The 17,123-nt window shown below is 48.9% G+C and overlaps 2 protein-coding genes and 3 non-coding genes across 6 annotated transcripts in view; 1 reads left to right on the forward strand and 4 right to left on the reverse strand.

Annotated features, from left to right (window-relative positions):
• Positions 1-1,608: 1,608 nt before the first annotated feature.
• Positions 1,609-7,844, reverse strand: RPS12 (ribosomal protein S12). The gene is made up of 6 exons (XM_001506534.5): positions 7,754-7,844; positions 7,558-7,607; positions 5,392-5,508; positions 2,969-3,071; positions 2,185-2,286; positions 1,609-1,697 (listed from the first exon to the last, which is right to left on the reverse strand). The coding sequence occupies exons 2-6, from the start codon at positions 7,569-7,571 to the stop codon at positions 1,635-1,637; spliced, it is 399 nt and encodes a 132-aa protein (XP_001506584.2). The 5' UTR covers positions 7,572-7,607; positions 7,754-7,844; the 3' UTR covers positions 1,609-1,634.
• Positions 1,956-2,089, reverse strand: LOC114809479. The gene has a single exon (XR_003757263.1). It is a non-coding gene; the product is annotated as a small nucleolar RNA SNORA33 (small nucleolar RNA).
• LOC114809483 lies at positions 2,357-2,441 on the reverse strand. Its single transcript, XR_003757267.1, has one exon. It is a non-coding gene; the product is annotated as a small nucleolar RNA SNORD100 (small nucleolar RNA).
• On the reverse strand, positions 4,363-4,434 carry LOC114809469. Its single transcript, XR_003757253.1, has one exon. It is a non-coding gene; the product is annotated as a small nucleolar RNA SNORD101 (small nucleolar RNA).
• A 4,961-nt stretch (positions 7,845-12,805) lies between the features above and the next one.
• SLC18B1 (solute carrier family 18 member B1) overlaps positions 12,806-17,123 on the forward strand; it is a 41,981-nt gene continuing 37,663 nt past the window's right edge. For both annotated transcript variants that reach the window (XM_029058434.2, XM_029058435.2), the window contains exons 1-2: positions 12,806-13,017; positions 15,990-16,129. In XM_029058434.2, coding sequence (XP_028914267.1) covers positions 12,969-13,017; positions 15,990-16,129 — 189 coding nt within the window. In that variant the 5' untranslated portion in view covers positions 12,806-12,968. The remainder of the gene's footprint in view (positions 13,018-15,989; positions 16,130-17,123) is intronic.

The raw sequence follows: 17,123 nt of genomic DNA on the forward strand, positions 1-17,123 counted from the left end.
TCTCTAAGCTTTTTTCCTTCAACTTCCTTCTGCGTTGTCCTGACTTGCTCCCTTTATTCATCCCCCTTCCTAGGCAAAATGTGTGCCTATTGTATTCTCCCAAGTGCTTAGCTAAGTGCCTTAAATGGTAAACTCTCATGATTTAATGAAATGGCTGAATTACTGTATACAGCAAGCAGGTCCACGGTGGCATTGCTTTTGGTCGTGGAATACAGATGACTGACTGGCAAAAGCTGCATTTTTCCATATGCCTATAACCTACCAATACTGATATATCTGATATCCCAGTATTAAAGTTAAAGCATGGAGGCCTACACAACTACTGGGTAATTGTAGTTAGGCTTTCTTGACTCTATCACACCATAGCCAGGACAATTCATCACAAAAGTGTTAAGCTCCTTGAGGGCAGCACTTGTCTACCAACTCTTGCTGTTCAATCCCATGTACTTTGTAGTGCCTGAATGATGGCATTTAAGTGCTTAGTATGTACATAGCACTGTTCTAAGCGCTGGGGTGGATACAAGGTGATCAGGTTGGCCCATGTAGGGCTGTCAATCCCCATTTTACAGATGAGGTAACTGAAGCAGAGAAGGTATGTGACTTGTCCAAATCACACAGCTGACAAGTGGTGGAGCTAGGATTAAAACCCTTGACCTGACTCCCAAACCTGTGCTCTCCACATTGAACCATGCTGCTTTTCTAAAATGCTGGCCGAGAGGCTCTAGTGAGCCTGAAGCAACTTACCAACAGCCTTAGAGCACTCAATCACCCTATCCCCTAGCTATCCAAGCCCATGGATACAGTTCAATCCTCAAAAACTAATCTACCTGAATCTCCTTTATCTCAATGACTTCTTGCCCACATCTCCCCACCTTCAAAAGCTGTAAGACCCCATTCCCCTAACCTCCTTGACTAGGCCCTCCTTGCCTCCTCTCTTCTCTGCATCACCCTGATCTGCTCCTTTACTCATTCCCCTCCCTCCGTGACCCAACCCCACAGCACTTGTGTTCGTATTTAGAATTTTATACCTTCATCAATTTGTTGCCCCCACTCTAAACTCATGGGCAGGGAATGTGGTTACCATTATATTGCACTCTCCAAAGCATTCGGTACAGGGCTCTTCTGCACAGTAAGCACTCAATGATTAACTGACTGGACATAGTCAACCAAGTTTTTGTATTGATTATCACTACTCACTTATCAAAGGTATTTGCACCCTTACTGTGAGCAGAGTACTGTAGTAGGCACATGAGTACAGTTGGTAGACATGTTCCCTGACCATAGTGTGCTTACAGTTAAGAGGTATACAGAAAATAGAATTTTAAATCATGTAAGCTTCCTTCAGTGATCATCCACTGATCTGCATCTTGCCACGACAACTATCACCTTCTCCCACTACATTCAAAACATTCTGTACCTTCCAATAATCACCTGACCATTTTCCTGAAACACCCTTATGCACCAAGACCACAGCTCTCCATCTTCAAAGCTACTTCTGAAATTACACCTCTAGGCCTTTCCTGGTTTTGCCACATGCAAAATCTAAGTTATGAACATTGTAGTGGCCCAACTCCCACTCTGCTACCCATCCCTTCAAACAAAGGAATGCTGATCAGGCCAAGGCTTTTATTTGTTCATTTTTTGCACTTGAAATATTCTTCGATGACATCTTTGGCCTGAGATTCTTTGCCATAGTCCTGAAATAAAAGAAAAATAAGTCTTTAGAGAAAAGACCCTAACAGTTTGTAAAAAGATGCCTTAGCAGCCAGTGGGCCTCAGTCACAGGCCACTTGTTTTGTCCTTCTCCCACTCAACTGACTTTCTACTGTGGAAGGACAGCATTTTCTTTCATGTGTCCAAATGGGGAAATGTAGGCATAATCAGGTGCGATTTACCTTGCCGGGGCCAAGGAGGGAACGGGCTCCCGGCATATAACACGGATGGAGGCTGTAGAGAGATGTTGCCAATTTCAGGGACCTTAATGACTACAGAGTCTTCAAGGCTCGTACCCAGGCTATGATATTGCCAGCATATTCACACATCCCTTCTGCAAAACACGTTCAGTTAAGCAGATGAAGTATACTGGCTTATAGGGTTTTGGCAATTTGCAAACCAGAACCCATGATTTATTGCAGCCATCTCGGTTTTCCTCTGCCCCATCCCACTGACAATTAGAGCGCTTACCTTGACAACCACACAGCTGCAGCCCACAACTTTTCTGGGTTTCCCTTCTCTGTCGATTTTGCAGAGGCCTACCCATTCACCCAGTTTCTTGTTGTCGTCCACCTGTTGTGTAAATTAATTACAATGAATATGCTGCACAACTCCAAACCTATCAGACGGGGAGATTCAAGCGGCTGTACGTTCAGATACTATTGGGTGACATGGCTATTATCCTCACCATTTTCAGTAGAGGGAGCCAAGCTATCATCATGTACAGCACCAGAACCCCGTGTACCTGCTATTTCACCAAGCCAGAATACGTAACTTGCCACTGCCGGACTATCAGCTGAGAAATCAATCTTGGATTCCCACCCCTGACACCACCCGTTTGTCCACCCTGGATCTAAGCTATCCCTTTTTCCTTTGAAGCCGCGTTCTGAATGAATTTCACACTACCAGATTGCAGATGGGAAGCGGAACACTCTGGGAGAGAGACGCCCATGGGTCGGAGACTCGATGGCTGGCTCCCAGACATGGACGTTGACTTCCAACCTAGAGTCTGTGGTCAGTTACAACTGAGATGGCGGAACAGGGATAAAATGGAAGTCTGCATTAAAGGGGCCTCGGGTCACATGAGCTCGCTGTTTCATGCTCATCCACGAGCACCCGTCCCATCCTGATTTCTCCCCTTGGTGATATGTGTCAGTGAGGGGAACAGATGTCTTTGTGAAATGGAGGTCGCATGTAATACAGGCTGACTGCAACTTCAATCCAACCTGCTCAACTAAATTACACCATTCCTCACCTTGATCAGGTTGATTTGGTGCTCTGCACACAGGGCCTCAACCAACTTCACATACATTGGTTCATCACAGTTGGAAGCGAGAACACAGAGATGGGCTTGGCGCCTGAAAGAGACGGGACATTTCATCCAACAGCTGTTCGAATGCCTGTGCCCAACATTCACACCCACGCTACATCAAAATTAAAGTAACGATTTTTCTGTGCTGTCTACACTGGCAAACATGCAAAATGGAAGCTGGGACATTTCCCCAGCATTAAAGGCTCACGAAGTTACATCAGTTGAACTGCAAATGGCAAACATTACAAGGATCTTGATCTACTTTGTAAGAGCAAGCATCGAGACTTGGTGGCCTCCACGGACCGCTTTCATGGTAAGGCCTTTCCAAGCTAGGCCTTTAGTGAGGACAGGTGGTAACAGAATCAGCCACCGGATATAGGAAGGGTTGTTACCTGTTCCTGGGCTAGACAGCCGATTAGAATCCATTTTTAAACTGTGCAGCATTGCCACGATGCCTCATGGCGTAAGGGATTCATGCCAGGAGCTGCTGAGGCACATCCAGCCAGCCGAGTGAAGCTTCCAGTGGATTGGACTGCCAGTCTACACCAAAGTGAATTGAACTGACTTGAAATTATCAGGTTGAGAAACCTTCCAGCATATATTTCAAAAGCTGTTGGGATATCACACATGCAGTCACTTTGCCAGTGTAACCAGACCAGGAAAAATCCTTTGAACTTTTAAACATTTATGGGTAACTCATCAAAAGGAAAATGATTTTTCATATTCCCTCAATTAGCCTAATATGTAAAACTGCTAGATGAGTAAATCACATGAAAAGCAGCATGGACCTGGAAATCAGAGGACTCAGGTCCTAATCTAGAAGCTATCTTGTCCTTGACCAAGTCCATGTCTATTTCCCCATCTGCTTACCCCTGATCTTTCATCTACCTTAATACAACGCTTGATATATAGTATATATAAACAAAATGCTAGTATTCATTAAATGGAACATTTTCTTCATTACTAGAGACTTTCCTACTACTTTTCCATAAAAGCTAGCACGAAAGACTTAAGCTTCACTAGAGTGAAGCTTGTGAATATTCGTATTACCAGTTTCCAAAAAGCTAAATCAAAACCAGAAGTAGAAAATAAACTCCCATCTCCAGTCCAGAAGATAGTTAGTCCCCTTTATAACTCACACCTGAATCTAATTCATCATTTTTCCATACACTTTTCATAACTTTGTAGTCAGTTTTCCAAGGAAAAGCCCCCATTGTCAGTGGATAAAAACGACAAGGAGGTGCAATAATCTGAAAAACCTGTTGAACACAGCTTGTGCCAAGATCAACGTTTTCATTTCTCCCTCGCCACGTTCCTGCCACACAATAATCCTACAGGATTGTCAGACTTTTTTTTCACTCATACGTTGGAGTGTAGGGGTATCCGACAATCTAGTCATCATTCAAGTCCTGTAGGTGACTGCCTCACCTAAGATCCGATGCCTTTATTCTTCCACTAATTCCCTTCTTGCCTTACCATTAACTGTACCTAGTTACACAGACCCTCCAAAAAGGCATCAAGGTTTGTTACACCCCTCCCGCCTACCGCTGGCCACCTTTTCAAACTGTTAGCTAGTGCACCGGCCCAAGTACCACCACCTTTAAATAACACGCCTTAGAATTAGCTGCCACTTTGTATTAGGTATAAATTGAGAATGAAGATGCCTCTGTGAGTTCCTACTTAAGCAAGTGGCATCTGGTGGTAGACAGTGATGGAGAAAATAGACGTGAGAGCCATAAAAGTGAACTCCCACAAAAACCGACGGCCTCCTGGCTAGTTCATGGCGATTCGCGTGCCCAAAGCGTGGACACGGAAACATCAACAGTGAAGTTGTCTCGGGCCATTTTCCAGGCTCTGAGCTAACAACCCGTTATGGTCTTTGGCACGAATTCACAAGAAGGAAGCCACACAGGCTAGGGAAAGGAGCACGGGCCTGGGGTCTAATCCCAGCTCTGCCACTTGTCTGCTGTGTGACCTTGGGCAAAACACTTTCCCTGTGCCTCAGCTATCTCATCTGTAAAATGGGGATTGAGAGCATAAGCCCCACATGGGACAGGAATTTTGCTCTCTGGCCCCAAAGACCAAATTCTTCTGGGCAGGGAACACGTCTACCAATTCTCTTGAATTGTACTCTCCCAAACAATGCATTGCTCTGCACGCAGTAAGTGTTCAATCAATCACTGATATTTATTGAGCACTTACTATGTGCAAAGCCCTGTACTAAGCACCTGGGAGACTACAATACAACAGAAAGAGCAGACATGTTCCAACCTGATTTGCTCGCATCTACCCCAGCGCTTAGTCCAGTACCTGGCACCCATTAAGCGCTTAGCAAGTACCGAGATTATTACTGTCATCGTCATTACTTGTCCAGGGCTTTGGCAGCTTCGCGGATGCCACGGGCGAGGCCGTCGTGGATGAGTGCGGTCTTCAGCACTTCTTGGAGCGCAGTGTTGACGTCCATTACACCTCCAGCAGCAATGCTACATGGAAAACAAAGTAAGCAGGCGTTAGGGTCCAACCTCTCGGCGAGATCTCCTCCCAGGGCGACACCCCCATCATGGTCCTGGGTTCGAATCCCAGCTCTGCCTGCTCATCAGCTGTGTGACTTTGGGCAAGTCACTTCCCTTCTCTAGGCCTCATTCAACCCTATTTACTGGGAGCTTACTATGTGCAAAGCCCTGTACTGAGTGCTTGGAATGTAAATTCGCCAACAGATAAGAGACAATCCCTGCCCAAGGATTGTCTCCCACAGTCAAAACGGGGGAGACAGACAAACAAAACAAGAAGTCAGGTATAGATATCAATAAGATAAATAGAATCATAGATATATACACATTGTTAACAAAATAGTCACCAATAATATGTACAAATATGCACTGCTGTAAGACCAGCTCCGTCACTGCTCAGCTGTGACTTTGGGCAGGTCACTTCACTGTGCCTCAGTGACCCCATCTGTAAAATGGGGCTGAAGACTGTGAGCCCCACGTGGGGACAAACCGATGAGCTTGTCTCTTCCCCCAGAGCTTAGAAGAGTGCTTGGCACACGGTAAGAGCTTAACAAACACGATTATTATTATCAGTAAATCACTCTGTGCCCCAGTGACCTCATTGGTAAAATCCATTCATTCGACAGCATCTATTCAGCGCTTACTATGTGCAGAGCACTGTACTAAACGCTTGGAATGTACATGGGGCTGAAGACTGTGAATCCCACGTGGGGACCACCTGATGAGCATCTCTGCCCCAGCGCTTAGAAGAGTGCTTGGCACAGAGCAAGCGCTTAACAAATACCATTATTAGCAAGTCACTTCACTTCCCTGTGCCCCTGGGACCTCATCTGAGAAATCCATTCATTCAACAGCAGCTAATGATAATAATATTGGTATTTGTTAAGCGTTATGTTCTAAGCGCTGGGGGAGATACAGGGTAATCAGGTTGTCCTTGCGCGCTATGTGCAGAGCACTGTGCTAAGCGCTTGGATCGTAAATGGGGCTGAAGACTGTGAAACCCCCCCCAACGTGGGGACAACCTGATGAGCTTGTTCCTCCCCCAGTGCTTAGAAGAGTGCTTGGCACATAGTATGCGCTTAACAGCATCATTATTATTATTATTAGCAAGTCACTTCTCTTCTCTGTGCCCCAGCGACCTCATCTGCAAAATCCGTTCATTCGACAGAATTTATTGAGCGCTTCCTACGTGCAGAGCCCTGTCCTAAACGCTTATGGTGTGCAGAGTCCTGTCCTAAACGTTTATTATGTGCAGAGCACTGTCCTAAGAGCTTAGAACCTAGATGGGGCCCACACCCCTAAACGCTTCCTCTGTGCAGAGCACTGTCCTGAACGCTTCCTCTGTGCAGAGCACTGTCCTAAGAGCTTAGAACCTAGATGGGGGCCCACCCGATGTACAGAGCACTGTCCTAAACGCTTCCTATGTGCAGGGCACTGTGCTAGGCGCTTCCTATGTGCAGGGCACTGTCCTAAACGCTTATTATGTGCAGAGCACTGTCCTAAACGCTTCCTATGTGCAGGGCACTGTGCTAGGCGCTTCCTATGTACAGAGCACTGTCCTAAACGCTTATGTGCAGAGCACTGTCCTAAACGCTTATGTGCAGAGCACTGTCCTAAATGCTTATGTGCAGAGCACTGTCCTAAACACCTCCTATGTGCAGAGCACTGCCCTTAACTTTTCCTATTACTATGTGCAGAGCCCTGCCCTAAGCGCTTCCTCTGTGCAGAGCCCTGTCCTAAGCGCTTAGAACCTAGATGGGGTCCACCCGATGTGCAGAGCACTGTCCTAAACGCTTCCTCTGTGCAGAGCACTGTCCTAAGCGCTTGGACCCTAGATGGGGGCTGCAGCCTGCGAGCCCCACGTGGGCCCCACCCGATGAGCCCGTCTCTCCCCCCAGCGCTTAGAAGAGTGCTTAGCACACGGAAAGGGCCGAACAAATGGCATCATCACCGTCGCTCTTAACACGCCATCGCGATTATCGTTCTTTTCGTTCTGGCGCCCGTCCCCCGGGGGGCACTCACCCTTCCTCGGCCATGGCGGCGGTCAGGGGCGGGGCCGAATGGTGCGATCCCTGAAATAAAGAGTCAGAAAGATGCCCTTAGGGGCCGACGTCCGTCCGGGGCCGGGCCCGAGCGCCGATGGGGTGGGATGGCGCCGATGCGGGGCGGATTGTCCTCCCTCCCCCTCCCCGGGGCCGCCATGGTCCCCCGCACTCACCCCCGGGGCAGCTTCCGCCTCCCGCTCCGCTCGGCGGCCACAGGGAAAGAGGGCGGCTGCGCGGCGCTCGCGCCTCTTTAACGGTTTCCCCGGCTGCGCGCGCAGACGCCCCCGCGCATGCGTCCTTCCGAGGGGCGAAGGCGAGAGGCGGTGAGGGCAAGGCCCCGGAAGTGCTTGCTGGCGGGGACCGGGGGGGGGGGGGGGGGAGGGGGGAAGTTCTGCTTCCGGGTGGTGGAAACTGAAGCCTTTGCCCTTAGTTGGGCGGGGAGAGGAGAGACATGGGGGTGATGGCATTTCATTCATTCATTCATTCATTCATTCATTCATTCATTCATTCATTCATTCATTCATTCATCCATCCATTCATTCATCCATCCATCAATTCATCCATTCATTCATCTATCCATCCATCCATCCATCCATCCTGATATTCATTCATTCCATCGCATTTATTACTACTATTATATTTATGACTATGTTTACTCTGTGCAGAGCACTGTTCTAAGCACTAGGGGAGATACAGGGTGAGGCTCACAGTCTTACCCCATTTTCATAATAATAAATTATATAATTTAAATTGAATGGCATAATAGATATATTGTTTTATAAACATATTATATTCATGTAATTTATTATAAAATAATATAATAATTCATTGGTCATAATATTCATTCATTCAATCGCATTTATTGCTACTGTTATGTTTATGACTATGTTTACTCTGTGCCGAGCACTGTTCTAAGCGCTGGGGGAGATACAGGGTCATCAGGTTGTCCCACATGAGGCTCACAGTTAATCCCCATTTTACAGATGAGGTCACTGAGGCACAGAGAAGTGAAGTGACTTGCCCACAGTCACCCAGCTGACAAGTGGCAGAGCCGGCATTCAAACCCATGACCTCTGACTCCCAAGCCCGTGATCTTTCCACTGAGCCACGCTGCTTCTCTACTAAAAGCTGGGGTAGATACAAAAGTAATGGAGGTGGGCCGCAGTCCCTTGTCCCGCGTGGGGCTCCCAGTCTTAATCCCCATTTTACAGATGAGGTAATTGAGGCACCGAGAAGTGACTTGTCCAAAGTCACACAGCTGACACATGGCCAGGTCAGGATTAATAATGTTGGTATTTGTTAAGCGCTTACTATGTGCAGAGCACTGTTCTAAGCGCTGGGGGAGATACAGGGTCATGAGGTTGTCCCACGTGAGGCTCCCGGTCTTAATCCCCATTTGACAGATGAGGGAACTGAGTCACAGAGAAGTGAAGTGACTTGTCCACAGTCACACAGCTGACAAGTGGCAGAGGTGGGATTCGAACCCATGACCTCTGATTTCCAAGCCCGGGCTCTTTCCACTGAGTCACGCTGCTTCTCTACTAAATGCTGGGGTAGATGCAAAGTAATGGAGGTGGGCCGCAGTCCCTTGTCCCACATGGGGCTCCCAGTCTTAATCCCCATTTTCTCGATGGGGGGAATTGAGGAACGGAGAAGTGACTTGCCCAAGGTTAAGTGACTTTGGGCAAGTCACTGAACTTCTCTGTGCCTCAGTTCCCTCATCTGTAAAATGGGGATTAAAACTGTGAGCCCCACGTGGGACAACCTGATCACCTTGTATCCCCCAGTGCTTAGAACAGTGCTTTGCACATCGTAAGCGCTTAACAAATACCACCATTATTATTATTATTATTATTATTATTATTAAGGTCGCATAAAAGACGAGTGGCCCGGCTGGTTTAGAACTCAGACCCCTCCAGCTCCCAGGCCCGGGCTCTCTGGCCACTAAGGAGCGCTGTTTCTCTTTTCCCACGCTTCAAAAATAACCATCTTTTTCTTTTATTAATAAGAATAATAATAATGTTGGTATTTGTTAAGCGCTTATTCATTCATTCATTCAATAGTATTTATTGAGCGCTTACTATGTGCAGAGCACTGGACTAAGCGCTTGGAATGGACAAATCGGTAACAGATAGAGACAGGCCCTGCCCTTTGATGGGCTCCCAGGCTAATCGGGGGAGACAGGCAGACAAGAACAATGGCAATAAATAGCTTACTATGTGCAGAGCACCGTTCTTAGCCCTGGGGTAATAATAATAATAATAATAATAATGGTGGTATTTGTTAAGCGCTTACTATGTGCAGAGCGCTGTTCTAAGCGCTGGGGTAATAATAATAATAATAATAACGGTGGTATTTGTTAAGCGCTTACTATGTGCAGAGCACTGTTCCAAGCGCTGGGGGAGAGACAGGGCAATCAGGTTGTCCCACGTGAGGCTCACAGTCTTCATCCCCATTTGACAGATGAGGTAACTGAGGCACAGAGAAGTTAAGTGTCTTGTGAGGTAACTGAGGCACAGAGAAGTTAAGTGTCTTGCCCAAGGTCACCCAGCTGACAAGTGGCAGAGCCGGGATTTGAGCCCATGACCTCTGACTCCCAAGCCCGGGCCCTTTCCACTGAGTCACGCTGCTTCCGCTTCTTCTAATCAAAATGTTTATTTTTCTGCTTCTTATTACTAAATTGTTTATTATTCTGCTTCTTCTTCTTAAGATGTTTATTGTTCTGCGCCTTATTATTAAGATGTCCAGTGTGGTATAGCACTCAGTACAGTGCCTGGCACATAGTGAGTGCTTAAGAGAAGCAGCGTGGCTCAGTGGGAAGAGCCCAGGCTTGGGAGTCAGGGGTCATGGGTTCGAATGTCGCCTCTGCCACTTGTCAGCTGGGTGATTGTGGGCAATTCACCTAACTTCTCTGTGCCTCGGTTACCTCATCTGTAAAAAGGGGATTAACTGTGAGCCTCACCTGGGACAACCTGATGACCCGGTATCTACCCCAGCGCTTAGAACAGTGCTCGGCACATAGTAAGCGCTTAACAAATGCCAATATTATCATTATTATTATTATTATTATCAATAGCGTGGTCTAATGGAAAGACCCCAGGCTTGGGAGTCAGAGGTCATGGGTTCTAACCCCGCCTCCGCCACTTGTCAGCTGTGTGACTGTGGGCAAGTCACTTCACTTCTCTGTGCCTCAGTTCCCTCATCTGTAAAATGGGGATTAAGACTATGAGCCTCACGTGGGACAACCTGATGACCCTGTATCTCCCCCAGGGCTTAGAACAGCGCTCTGCACATAGTAAGCGCTTCACAAATACCAACATTATTATTATTATTATTATTCTCTGTGCGCCCTCAGTGATCTCCACTGTAAAAGGGGGATGAAGGCTGTGAGCCCCACGGGGCACAACCTGATGTCTTTGTATTCATCCATTCATTCCATCGTATTGATTGAGCGCTTACTACGTGCGAAGCACTGTACTAAGCGCTTGGAATGGACAACTGGGCAACAGATGGAGACAATCCCTGCCCCGCAGGGCAGGGTTCACAGCTTGTATCTACCCCAGTGCTTAGAACGGTGCTTGGCACATAGGAAGTGCTTCACAAATACTATTGTTATTATTATTAGCAAATACCATTAGTAGTATTATCATTATTATCATTATTGGGCCACTGGTATCCTACTCCTTTAAAAACATACACTCTCTCTCTCTCTGTCTCCCCGCTCCTTAGAACGGTGCTTGGCACATAGTAAGCGCTTCACAAATGCTATAATAATAATGAAAAATATTATTATTATCAAATACCTTTAGTAGTATTATCATTATTATCATTATTGGGCCACTGGTATCCTACACCTTTAAAAACATACACTCTCTCTCTCTCTGTCTCCCCGCTCCTTAGAACGGTGCTTGACACATAGTCAGCTCTTAACAAATACTATTATAATAATGAAAAATATTATTATTATCAAATACCATTAGTATTATTATCATTATTATCATTATTGGGCCACTGGTATCCTGCACCTTTAAAAACATACTCTCTCTCTCTCTGTGTGTCTCCCCACTCCTTAGAACGGTGCTTGGCACATAGTCAGCGCTTCACAAATGCTATAATAATAATGAAAAATATTATTATTATCAAATACCTTTAGTATTATTATCATTATTATCATTATTGGGCCACTGGTATCCTATGCTTTTAAAAACATACACTCTCTATCTCCCGCGCTCCTTAGAACGGTGCTTGACACATAGTATGCTCTTAACAAATACTATAATAATAATAATAATAATAATAAATATTATTATTATCAAATACCTTTAGTAGTATTATCATTATTATCATTATTGGGCCACTGGTATCCTACGCCTTTAAAAACATACACTCTCTCTCTCTCTCTCTCTCTGTCTCCCCGCTCCTTAGAACGGTGCTTGGCCCATAGTAAGCGCTTCACAAATGCGATGATAATAATAATAAAAATATTATTATTATTATCATCAAATACCATCAGTACTATTACCATTATTGGGAAACTGGTATTCTGAGCCTTCAACAAGACACACACACACACACACACTGTCTCCCCGCCCCTTAGAACGGTGCTTGGCCCATAGCAAGCGCTTCAAAAACACTGTCATCATCATTATTCATTATTATTATTTAAATACCATCGGTATTATTATCATTATTGGGCCCCTGGTGTCCCGCGCCTTTAACCACACACACACACAGACACACACTGTCTCCCCGCCCCTTGGCACAGAGTAAGCGCTTAACAAATAGTCTCATTATTAGTCGTAGTAAATACCGGCAGTATTCTTGCGTGGCTCAGTGGAAAGAGCCCGGGCTCTGGATTCAGAGTCCTGGGTTCCAATCCCAGCTCTGCCAGCTGGGTGACCGTGGGCAAGTCACTTCACTTCTCTGGGCCTCAGTGACCTCAGCTGGAAAATGGGGGAGGAAGACTGTGAGGCCCCCACGTGGGACCACCTGATTTCCCCTGTGTCTCCCCCAGCGCTTAGAACAGCGCTCGGCACAGAGGAAGCGCTTGACAAATACCAGCGGGGTTATTCTTGTCATCGTCATTAGCCAATCCCATGGGTATCATGATCGTTCTTAATAGCCAATACCCTCGGTCTATTTATCATCCTGATCACTATGGGCCAACTGGGCTCCTGCGCCTTTAAAAAGACACACCGAGGGTGGCTTTCTCTCTGTCTCCACCCCCGGTGTCCAGCGGTCGGTGGGTCTGCACGTGTGTCAGAGGCGATCAGGAGGGAGCAGCAGGATGAGCGGGCCGGGCTGACGGACGCCCACCCCGCACGGCCCTCCACACTGCCCTGTGCCCTCTGCCCTCTGCCCTCTGCCCTCTGCCCAGCGCTGCCCGGGATGGTGGACGGGGCGGCCCCCGAGGCCGGACACAGCGTCCAGCCGCCAGGTCCCTCGCCCCGGGCCCGGGGAGGGGGACAGAGAGGGGGCTGGGGCGGGAGGGCACAGGGGGGAGGGGAAGGGGGACAGAAAGGGGACACAGGGTGGGGGGGGGGGACAGAAAGGGGGCTGAGGGGGGACACGGGGTGGCGGGGAAGGGGGACCGAAAAGGGGCTGGGGGGACACAGGGTGGGGAGGACAGAAAGGGGGCTGGGGGACACAGGGTGGGAGGGAAGGGGACAAGAAAGGAGACTGGGGGGACACAGGGTGGGGAGGACAGAAAGGGGGATGAGGGGGACACAGAGTGGGGGGGAGGGGGGACAGAAAGGGGGCTGGGGGGACACAGGGTGGGGAGGACAGAAAGGGGGCTGGGGGACACAGGGTGGGAGGGAAGGGGACAAGAAAGGAGACTGGGGGGACACAGGGTGGGGAGGACAGAAAGAGGGCTGAGGGGGACACAGAGTGGGGGGGAGGGGGGACAGAAAGGGGGCTGGGGGGACACAGGGTGGGGAGGACAGAAAGGGGGCTGAGGGGGACACAGAGTGGGGGGGAGGGGGGACAGAAAGGGGGCTGGGGGGACACAGGGTGGGGAGGACAGAAAGGGGGCTGGGGAACACAGGGTGGGAGGGAAGGGGACAAGAAAGGAGACTGGGGGGACACAGGGTGGGGAGGACAGAAAGGGGGCTGGGGGACACAGGGTGGGAGGGAAGGGGACAAGAAAGGAGACTGGGGGGACACAGGGTGGGGAGGACAGAAAGGGGGCTGGGGGACACGGTGGGGGGGAAGGGGACAGAAAGGGGGCTGGGGGAGACACACGCTTGGGGGGACAGAAAGGGGGCTGAGGGGGACACAGGGTGGGGGGAAAGGGGGACAGAAAGGAGGTTGGGGGACACAGAGTGGGGGGAGGGGGGACAGAACGGGGGTTGGGGAAGACAGAAAGGGGGCTGGGGGGACACGGTGGGGGGGAAGGGGACAGAAAGGGGGCTGGGAGAGGGGATAGAAAGGGGGCGGGGGGACACAGAGTTGGGAGAGGGGGACGGAAAGGGGGCTGGGGGACACGGGAGGGGGCAGAGGAGAGGAGGAGGGACAGGAAGGGGGCTGGGGAACACAGGATGGGGGGGAGCAAGCCCTGGAGAGGGTGGGACAGCCTAGAATTGGGGGTGAGGGAGGGGAAATCCCCGGAGGGGGAGCCCTAGAAGGGGGTAGGACAGCCTGGAATTGGGGAGGAGTGGGAGTGTGGGGGGAGAGCCCCGGAAGGGGGAGAGAAAGGGGGCTGGGGGGCCCCTGGAGGGGTTGGGACAGCCTGGGAGTGGCAGGGGGGTGGAGAGCCCCGGCGGGGGCAGAGAAAGGGGGGTGGGGGCGATAGGGGATGGGAGAGCCTGGGAGTTGGGAGGTGGAAAAGCTCCAGAGGGGGGAGAAAAAGGGGGCTGGAGGGGGTGAGAGAGCCTGGGGGATGGGGTGGGAGAGCCCAAGAGGGGAAGAGTAGATGGGGAGGGGGTCGTGGGAGAGCCCCAGGGAAAGCAGAGAGGGGAGGGGGAAAGCAGAGGAGGCTGGGGGCTGGACCTAGGAAGCCTGGCCTCACTTTTTCAAACAAACGGACAAACCAACAAGCCGGCCCTCCTCCGGCCGGCTAGGACGGGCCGGGAGCCGGACAGGACCGGGCCGGGCCCATCCGGCTGCTGGTTAGGGCCAAAAGCATTCGCCAGAACCCGGCTTTCGGTGGGCTTCGTCGTCCGTCCCCCTTGGACTGGGCCCACGGTCCCTAGTCCGGCCCACACTTGTCATTCTGGGAAGTTTCCCCTCAACCCCCCCCCCCCCCCCCGAAATTGTCATGCTAGGGAGCGCACCCTTGTCCCGACCTAAATAATAACGATAATAATGATGGTGTTTAAGCACTTACTATGTGCCAAGCACTGTTGGGGATACAAGGTAATCGGGTTGTCCCACGTGGGGCTCACAGTCTTAATCCCCATTTTACAGATGAGGGAACTGAGGCCCAGAGAAGTGAAGCGACTTGCCCCAGGTCACACAGATGGCAAGTGGCAAAGTTGGGATTAGAACCCATGACGTCTGACTCCCGAGCCCGGGTTCTTTCCACTGAGCCGCCCTGCTTTTCTAAAGTGGTAGATTCCACCTCCAACCCGCACCTCTGAACATTTGATCCTGGGTGGGGGCTTGAAGCTGCATCGAACTGCATAGGAAGTTCGCCGTGGTTTCTAAAGTCGCTGGACAGTCACTACTGGGGAAGTAAGGTTAAATAGGGGAAGTGACAGATTTCCGAATGTTTGTTTTTTTTCATCCCTAAAGATGATTAGCCGGTTTTCATTCTCCCTCAAAGTTACATGGGATTCTGTTTAGGCATTTGATTGTAGGAAGAATAGTAAAAATAATTGTGCAAAGTGGTATTAATTAAGTGCTCGTGTGCCAAGTACTGTACTAAGCACTGGGTTAGAGGCAGAGTACTTGGGTCAGTCGCAGTCCCTTTTCCACTCAGGGCTCACGGTCTAAAAAGGAAGGAGAACGTGTATTTAATCCTCATTTGATAGGTGAGGGAAAAGGCACAAAAAAGGTGACTTTTTTTAATGGTGTTAAGTGCTTAATATGTACTATGCACTGGAGTAATCAGCTAATCAGGTAGGGCACAGTCCACACGAGCTAACCAGGTAGGACACAGCCTTAATCCCCATTTTACAGACGATAAAACTGAGGCACAGAGAAGTGAAGTGACTTGCCCAAGGTCACACAACAGATAAGTGGCAGAGCGGGGATTAGAGCCCAGGTCCTCTGACACCCAAGCCCGTGCTTTAACCATCAGGCCACAATGACTCTCAGTAGTTCTCTTACGAGTCACGATCTAGAACTCTGATGAAAAATGGGTAATGGAGCCTGCAATCTGGGCATTCTTATCATAAGACTGTGTACTCTGTCATGATCAAATATATTTTTATTTGTCTAACTCAAGGAATGATGTTTCTGTTTAAGATAATGGCCTTCCAGAAGACATCAGAGAGGAGTCAAGCCGGCTCACAAAGGAACAGGTTTTCACCCTAATAGCCACAGCATCCATAAATTTTGGATCCATGATCTGCTACTCCATCCTGGGACCCTTTTTCCCAAAGGAGGTAACGAGTTTTTATGCTTTCTTACCCCGTGGGATCCCGATATTCTGAAAATCAACCTTTGAGTTTCTGTATGGGAAGGATAGTTGCAACACACGATATTGAATTGTTACCCTTAATAAAAGCTGCACTGCCAATAACGTACCTGGGGTCCCGGAAATTGAATTTTTTTTCCCTTCTTTCTCTCTATAATAATGGTGGAATCTGTTAACCTCTTGCTAATAATAATAATGTTGGCATTTTGAAGCACTTACTATGTGCCGAGCACTGTTCTAAGCAGTGGGGGAGATACAAGGTAATCAAGTTGTCCCTCGTGGGGCTCACAGTCTTCATCCCCATTTTACAGATGAGGGAACTGAGGCCCAGAGAAGCCAAGTGACTTGCCCAAAGTCACACAGCTGATCAGAGGCGGGGCCGGGATTTAAACCCATGACCTCTGACTCCCCAGCTCGGGCTCTAGGTACTAAGCACTTGGGTAGATATAAGATAATCGGGTTGGACAGAGTCCCGGCCCCTCATTGGGTTCACAGTCTTAAGTAGGAAGCAGAACCAGGGAGGTACTGAATCCCCATTTTACAGATGAGGAAACTGAGACCCAGAAAAGTCACAGTGCCTTGCCGAGATCACACAGGAGGCAAGCGATGGAGTGAGATTAGAACCCAGGCCCTCTGACTCCCAGGCTCGTGCTGTTTCCACTAGGCCATACTGCTTCCCTAACATATATCTCAGGTGGGTTTTTCAGTACCTGAGCGATGTTTCTGAAGAATCCCTCTAAATTATATTAAAATAGTGTGTTTTACTGGGGGAGGGTGGATAGGCTTTCTTTCACTGCGGGTTCCTTAGATTTATTTATCATGTTTTATCGTAACCTGAGGTTCAGAATATATTATACCTCTATTCTACCTTCCTTCCTGTCTTTAAAAGTTTGGTTAACATTCTAAACATTCTCCATCAGATTGTCAAATCCTTTGGGTTACTCTTAGATGAGAACAAAACT

Source organism: Ornithorhynchus anatinus, chromosome 2, assembly GCF_004115215.2.
Source record: "Ornithorhynchus anatinus isolate Pmale09 chromosome 2, mOrnAna1.pri.v4, whole genome shotgun sequence".
Classification (NCBI taxonomy): Eukaryota; Metazoa; Chordata; class Mammalia; order Monotremata; family Ornithorhynchidae; genus Ornithorhynchus; species Ornithorhynchus anatinus.

What these genes read in the sequence shown, in the direction of transcription:
- RPS12 (XM_001506534.5), bottom strand. An exon ending in ACCAAATCAACCTGATCAAG is followed by an intron (nt 2,287 to 2,968) that starts GTGAGGAATGGT and finishes TTTACACAACAG; the next exon opens with GTGGACGACAACAAGAAACT. An exon ending in GCAGCTGTGTGGTTGTCAAG is followed by an intron (nt 1,698 to 2,184) that starts GTAAGCGCTCTA and finishes CTTTTATTTCAG; the next exon opens with GACTATGGCAAAGAATCTCA.